The 8,478-nt window shown below is 32.0% G+C and overlaps 1 protein-coding gene across 1 annotated transcript; it reads right to left on the bottom strand.

Moving 5' to 3' along the window:
- Positions 1-4,060: 4,060 nt before the first annotated feature.
- Positions 4,061-7,792, bottom strand: LOC108214776 (uncharacterized). Its single transcript, XM_017386973.2, has 2 exons — positions 6,433-7,792; positions 4,061-5,172 (listed from the first exon to the last, which is right to left on the bottom strand). The coding sequence occupies exons 1-2, from the start codon at positions 7,708-7,710 to the stop codon at positions 4,330-4,332; spliced, it is 2,121 nt and encodes a 706-aa protein (XP_017242462.1). The 5' UTR covers positions 7,711-7,792; the 3' UTR covers positions 4,061-4,329.
- Positions 7,793-8,478: the final 686 nt, after the last annotated feature.

Genomic DNA, 8,478 nt, shown 5'->3' with positions numbered 1-8,478 from the left:
ATTTGTAATCATTAATTTTGTGTTTTATATATATATATATATATATATATATATATATATATATATATAATCTGAAAATCGAATCAATTGATTTATCCATCCAGGCTTAGATGAGATGATTTATCAGATTTTTTTAGTCGGGATATAATCGGTAATTATTTTAAGAATTAATCGAGAATTTTTTAATAAATCAGTGGAGTTTCGAACACTACTTATACATAGTAAATGTTATTTTTAACTAAAATCTTTTTAGTAAATATACTATGAATATATGTTAATGATTTTTCAATAAAATTTATTTTAATAATTTTTGAATTAGGAAACTAATAAAAAAAGGCTTTAAATTTTTTTTCATAAACAACACTCATGTTTGTTATGTAATTTAATAAAATAGTTCTATGTTTTTACTTTATAAGTTTTGCAATATATATGAGATGTCAAAGTTTGACAACTTTTTCAAAAAGCCGGTCAAAAGTATGATGAGATAACCAATCGATTTAGATCCTGAGAGCAAGTCCAAGAGTGCTCTAAAATCATGTCCTAAATCAAAATTTAAGGCATTTGAAGTTAAATAGAGCTCTAACAATGTCCTAGTGGTACCTCAAAACACTAGGACATCTAACAAATGCCATATTTTTAGGCACAATCATGCATGCCCTAAACCATTTTTATCAATAAAATATTAGCTTACTCACATTCCAACACACCTGTCTTCTCTTTCTTTTTCACTTTTCTCCAACAATAATTCAAATATACTATTATTTAAATAATAAGGCATAATAATAAGGCATGTTGTTGGAGTTGTTATATTAAAATGATGTCTTAAATAACATTTTTTTTTATAATATATATAGGGCACTTCCTAGGACATTGTTGGACTTGCCCTAAATCATCGATCAAGTCCAAACTAAAAAAATTAATGATAAATGTTTCTTTAGTAAAATAAATTTCAAAATATGAGTTATATATTGTTCATTATTGACTTATATCCTACGTTACTGAATTACATATGTTAGTAGATTGGGGGTTTTATAATATACCAGCTTATAATCTATGCATTGCACGTTAAAATAATAATTTTATTATTTAACAGCTGAATAAATTCTTAATAGTTAAGTTTTATTAGATGATTAATTAAAAATTAGGTCGAACATATATATTTTCATGAGAATGTTATATATATATATATTATTTAAGGAGACTCATAAATCCAGATATAAACCATCAAATTAACCTTTTAAGATTTCGTTATTAATAATTAATAATAAAATATAAATAATATTATAAGTTAAGAAAACGCGTAAACTTAATATCGACCCATCGTACTAACCTAATTTTATAATAATAGATTCATCCCTATTTATAAAAGTAATCATAATTTTTTATTCAAAACTGAGTTAACTTTAAATAGTTAGCTAATATTTAAAAACATTATTCCTTATAATAATCCAATTAAATAATATTATGTACAAACTACTAACTTAGATTTTTTTATAAATCTTTTCAGGTTAAATACCAATATTGGAGCAATCGTGTGTGGTATTTTTAAAAAAACCTTGATGAGGATTAAATAGGGTGTTGGTCATGACTATCATAATTTTCAAGAAAATGATCTCATATATCAGTGTCGCATAAGATAGCCGTGAGTTTACAATTCAGAATGCTAGATTCTCTAACATTTATTTCATTTAGCATTTAGTTCCTAAAACATCAGATTGTGTAATGTTTTTCTATGGTTTTTCAGATCCAGATGTTAGATCGTGTAGTGTTTTTTAGGGTTTTCAAATCTAAACATAATACGATTTAGAGTTATTAATCAAAAATAAAAATTTCGAATTATCAGGCGTTAATATATGGTATTTGAGATCATTTCTCTCAATATCATGTTATCTTGGGCATTACTTGTATGTTATGGGCGTTAATATATTGATAATGTAATTATGTAAAACACACACATATATATTATATATATTACTAAATTTGTGTAGAGTTGTATTCAAGCATAAATATTTCATTAATATTTAAAAAAAATTACAAAAAACTATTTTGAAGATATTTTTTAATTAAAATAATAATAATTTTTATATATAATGTACACGAGAAATACACGAAATGTTTTGGATCAGATTCGCGTTTTAAGTTAAGTACACAAAATTAATAATGGACGGATATGAGTTTCCATTTCAACTGCACGAAACATGAAAATTCAGGGGACGAAAGTTGACCATCAAATTTTGAAAATATCAAATATGACTAAGAGCATCTCCAATAAATATTGTCGGCTCTAGTCATAAATATTGAAAATATCAAATATGACTAAGAGTATCTCCAATAAATTAGCTATTCGATACCGTAAATTATAATTTTAAGAAATATGTTATAATCTTTCGCTCGAAAACACTTACATTCCACTTTTAATTCCTCATAAAATGATAATGACCGACTCATTTCTCGTTTGAATTTTAGTGATTAAATATTCAATTCTTACCTTTTTCACACTCTTTATTACATTGTTACGTCATTTTTTTACTAAAAGATATCTAGTTTAATATTATAATATTAATAGAAATTATAAATAAAATTATTGTTAGAGTTTTTATTCAATATAGCCATATAAGGTCCTCAGTTGAGAAAAGCTCCGGGCCACACCGAAGAGATCTCTACAATTAACGCATGATTTTTATTACACTAAAAAACGACTCACATCACCGATATACTACATATCTGGGTACAACACATCTTCTAAGTGCTTCGTACTTGATGGTGGGATCGCAGCCCCAGCACTGTTCCTTTCTGGTTTGAGCAAAGGACTGTATAGCCTGTGTGTTTGCCTGTGTGTTTGAGCAAATTAACGACAAAACACATACAGATCTAACAAAAGCAACGTCATGTCAATTTACATTGAGCAGGCAGCACCATGGATTCACACACTTCCTATTATCTCAAATTAATATATTATCTACACAGCCCCATAATTTTGTTAAGACCAAAAACCAGATTGCAAGTAAACAATCCTTCTTACTAAAACCAGATTGCAAGTGATAACAAAAATAAAGCTGAATAACTTGTATCAATACAATGGCAAGATATATTAAGATTGAGAGATCTGTTGAACCATGCTTTCCAGCTGTCAGCAGCCTTCCGAGTAATTCTTGCATCTCCAACTTGTTTCCGCCATCGATGGCCTTGTCCACCCCCAGCTCAAAGCTGCAAACAGATGAATCAAAAAAAAAAATAGCAAAGAATCAAATAGATATAACCTAAATTGGTACATTAATCCAACAATTTTTTGTTTCAACACACCTAAATAGGTACAATTAGTGATCAAAAACTTGTGTACAATTTGCATATTCAATGCAGCCGATATAACCATGTATCTATGACCATACCTAGGAGAGTACAAATCGCTAATCACAATACTACACATCACAAATCCAGCTACAATTCACCTGTAAAAACAGTACAACAGTACAATTTATCTATAACAGACTAAAGATCAAAGACTGATTTTACCGAAAGTGTTGTACCATAGCCATGGTCCATGGATGTAGAGAGCTTCAATCTCTAAAATTACTACTTGAAATATTGGTCAGCACTCTTCACATTGACAAATATTTACACAGAACGATATACAGACATTATATTTTATGTTTCCTTCATCAATCCTACCTGCAGGATGTCAAAGGAGATCAGCCTCTTGGCGATCTGCATATCGCTAGGATTTTTCAGGTATAAGCTCTAGATCATCCGTTTTCAATCCAAGCCACTTAACATTGCAAGCTAATATACAACAAACTAAAATTTTTCAGGGAAACTTCTGCTTATGAGATGAAGTAGAAACCTGTCTGACATTATTAGAACAGAAACTCCTCGACAGAGAAATTAAAAGCAGCCCTCTGTAAAAAAACAGGGAAGCTATCACATTTCCAATAATGCTGAGCAATGCTGATTGTCGTCATCAAATGTGAAACAAATGTTTCAGATTTTTACTCTATGTAGCATAATCAATTTATGCAGAAACCAAGCTAATTCCAAGCAACAGTTGTCGACAGCCTCAAGACACCAATAACAATTGTCCGTGACAAAAATTTATATAAACAGTCTGATGCATAAACAAATATACAAAATAGATGTCTCTCCAAAACAAACTCAATATCTATAAAATCTTGTTTTCTAGTCTCACCAAGAGAAACAAAATGCAGAAACAGAAACATAAAAATACACTTGTCTCTGTAGATGCAACTTTACGGATTAATCATTTTCACAGAATGGTAGAGGACATGAAAGATGAAAAACAGTACAAACGGAATTAAAGTATTTGATTCCATCTTAACGATATGGAAAACCTTTCCATGCGACCGCAATACAAATGTCCACATCATCACTTGGAATGATCATCATAGAGTCTTCAAACCGAAACTTCACAATTTTCGCTACATGGCAGGTACTTTCAGCAGTTTGGAAAGATAGGTTTACTTCGGCAAGCAACGAGGAAGTCATGGGTACAGCTACCAGATTTTTTGTAAGCACGAATTTCTCCTCTCTTTCTAAGGAGTGCGCTTCCTTTCCCGTGAAGAGTACTTCCAAGGGGTTTGCTTTCTTACTTGTGAATAGTACTCGTTTAAAGAACTTTTTATCATAGGGTGTGGAGTACAAAACCTCCTTGTCATAGGAAGCAATGATGTCCCCATAAATATTGACATGAGCAGAAGATCTACGCTTCCAGACAAGACAGACTTCCACAACTGCCTGAACAGCATAGGAGAACATGGTATAATGAACAGCAACAAAACTCTTCTCTTTCTTACCTTTCATCTTAACAACTGAGTAAAGTCGCCTATCAAACCAAGGCTTTTGACGTTCATCAAGTCCAACGCTTGATTCGATGATTCCTTTGATTTTAACATGCCCATCAACGTCTCTAAGATCAACTGATATGGAAAACATCATCCCTGGTCTAGGAGCTCGTTCAGGCCCTTTCAAAGGTAATAAGTTGCATCCACGAGACATGAAGTATGCATCATCCTTCTCGCGACAGAAGATGTTACACCAGCCATCTGTGCAATAAATATCAACAGATCCATACATATTCACCTCCTTACCATTTGGGCGAGCAATAAATAGTGAGAACACCTCCAGAAGGTGTGATGCAAGAGTTATGGGACCGTCGCCCTGACAAAAAATAAAGAGATATGTGAATCAGATGGCAGCACAAATAGCATAAAAGAAAAAAAAAATCTTCTAAGAAAATAAAAGTGTGAGTTATGAAAGATAAGATTCTTCTATGACACAAAACAGAGCTATACAAAAAGTCAGTCCATATAAATCAGAGTTCAGGCACTTCCTCCCTAGTAACCGGAAATATGTCCGGAAGCAACACCGAAACACTGAAGTTGAGGAAAACAAGAAAACAAAAAGAAAAACATGCAGACGACAAGTGTGAACAGGACAATACACTTTTTTATTCGTAAACATACAATTAAAACTGGAAAAATATAAGATTGCCATTAAGTGAGTACAGGTTTGACTGTCAATGAATGATAAATTTATCAGAAGGCATTGAAAAATTTAGCAGGAGTAAAATACGAAGAAAAATATGGTTATATTAAGTAGAAGGGATGTACAAGTGCCTAACTTTATAGGCACAGAAGTACGATTTTGTACCTCAAGGTGAGGTTTGATGTGTATCTTCTGCCAAACTTTTAAAGGCCAAAATTCTCTTAACAGTAAATACAAGTTTGAGTACCTATACTATGAACAGGCTGTTGCAGCTGAATCAAGACGGTCAGATGAATAACCAATCACAGAAAAAAATTGCTGAACTTTTACATGTCATTTGCATATCAGTCGGCAGTCAATATTATGTGAATGCTTAAAGTAGATAATCAGGTAAACAAACTGCTATATACTGGTATGATTATGCATATTTCCCAAACCTATACTTCTCATGAGTTATATCTATCTTTCGAGGTATACACCCAGTCTTGATTCATTCCCTCTTTGAACTTTCAAGATATTTTTGGTTATCAACTCTTGTTGGGAAGTTTGAGTTTCATAATCCAGCAAATATGCTCTCTCTCTCTCTCTCTCTCTCTCTCTCTTTAATAGCTACATTTCCAGTAATATGCTCATCATACACTCTATTGAACATTTAATGTTCACAAGCAACATGGAGGCTAAAGTCAAGAATACGAAGCAAACAACAATATGCACACTCAATTGCAAAAAGTAGCTGCAGATCTCGAAAATCATATGCTCTATATAACATGCCCATACACTTGCTTTGTCTTTAAATATTCTTAATGACATGGGAATGATGCTAATTTTTGAGGGTAGAATTGCAACAATTTCTAAGTTAGAGTAAAAAGCAGTTCAATACATAAGCAAAAAAACAACTTTAAGTGATAAAGGAACATAAGCAGATAAACATACCATGTAAAAGGCACTAGAAATCGTGTCCTCCTTACACCAAGGCCTGTTTAGGAGAGATGGTTTCTGCCATGTGACCTGTACATCCACATAGCATCCATTTCGTCCTCGAACTTGCTTCCACCCAGCATGAAAATTGCTAGGTTCAAAACACACGCTACCCTTAACAACGAAGTCATCATCTTCAAACCCCTTAAGTTCAAGTGAAATTTCAAGATCTGAATATGCAGGCACAACCACAAGGTCTTTGGACAAGACAATTTGTCTCCCGAATCCGACCCGCACACGCTCTTCTTTTGGCACATTAAACATATAATTTTTATAGTCATGTTCGGACAGAAGCATTGGTTTACACTTAGCATAGATGAGACCAAAAAGTTCAATCCGACTTTGTTCATCATCATTTTCATCTGATTCATCATCATTTTCATCTGATAGATGATCATCACTTTCAGGATAATCATCATGACACAAAACCACCTGCACACAAGCATAGACCCCAAACGTAAAAGCCACACATTGCAGCTCAACACGATCACCCGCCAGAGCTTCATCTTGAAATGTAAGGGTATAAAGCTTTTCAAAAGCATCATCGGTGGTTGATGTGAACTCAGTTGATTTACTTAAATGTTGTTGACCATGGGCAATAACATCACCTGTTTCAACAGTGTTTATACCAACAGCCACCATGGGTTCATTTAAAGTGGGAATATAGTCAGGACCTGACAATTGTAAGAAGTTACCCAGAGGCAAAGAAGGATAAAGGCGTTGTGGAGATTCAAATCGATGTCGGTCATAAGCTGGGAAAGTTTTAGAGTTTTGCAAATCAATAATTCTAATGTAACCATAAACTTGAGGGGTATCAGTAAAAACTCGAGCATGTAAAAAGTCGACAACGGGCTCACATCTTACATTAGTAAAGGCATAATCTTGACCCGGCACATAATCACCTTCCTCATCTTCCACAACCACATCAGGAGACCTAATTTCTGTTTCCACAACGACATCACGGGACCTATTTTCTGTTAAATTTTCATATTTACCCGACGACCTATCAGCAGATATTTCGCCCTCATACCCACATGAAAAACACGATTCATGTATGGATAAGTTTTTACTTAAAGAACCACTAAGGAAAGGGTCAACTATGGATTTGTTTTTGTGAACTCCCACATCACCACCTCCTTCATCAACCACAACCACATCGGAGGAGCTAATTTCTGTTAAATTATCGAATTTACTCGACGAGCTATCAGCAGATAATTTTGATGAATTTTCCATATTCCAACACAGTGCTAATTTCCTACGCAAACGGACTAGAACCAGAACCTATAATAATTTATTCAAAAACGAGAGTCAGATAATATAACCTGATAAATACGTGTTACGCGACTGGCTTTGCTTTTTAGAGTCTATATTAGGGCTGGGGATTTTGGGCATGTTCTCTGCTTCAAAAAAACTAAGTCCTTATTTTTACTAAGAAAATATGTTGCTTTTTTATTTATTTTAAGAAAAATATATTTTCTCACCTCCCAACTAATTATTATGTATTTAAAAACTTACTACTAAACTATCGTTTTTTTACTTTTTGTTAGTGTTAGGTTTGGATTCTCATAAATTATTTTTATAAGAAATTCTCAATAAAAAATTAAAGTTTGAATTTTTATACAAAAAGAAAATATAAAAATTAAGTTATTGTCTATTTTTATTATAGTATTTGTCCTTATTTTTTTACAACAGTATAAATAATTGCAGATGACGTCTAACCTTGATTTTTATAGGAAAAATATATAATATAAACAATAGATAATTATAATTTTTATCCAAAAAATTTAAAATAATTTATTAAATTAAATCTTTTCGAAAATTATTTATTGAACTACATAAATAATTTATAAAATTAATTTTAAAAAATAATTTATGTAATGCTACTGTTGAGCTACATAAATATAAATACTACACGCTAGAAGTATATTGGAAAAGCCAAAACATTAATCACTACACAAATCTTTGGTTTCTTATTACTTATGTATTCTGCGATCTATCATA

This window comes from Daucus carota, chromosome 1 (assembly GCF_001625215.2).
Source record: "Daucus carota subsp. sativus chromosome 1, DH1 v3.0, whole genome shotgun sequence".
In the NCBI taxonomy this organism is placed as follows: Eukaryota; Viridiplantae; Streptophyta; class Magnoliopsida; order Apiales; family Apiaceae; genus Daucus; species Daucus carota.
Note: the sequence above shows the minus strand (reverse complement) of the source record. Positions and strands in the feature narration are given on the sequence as shown.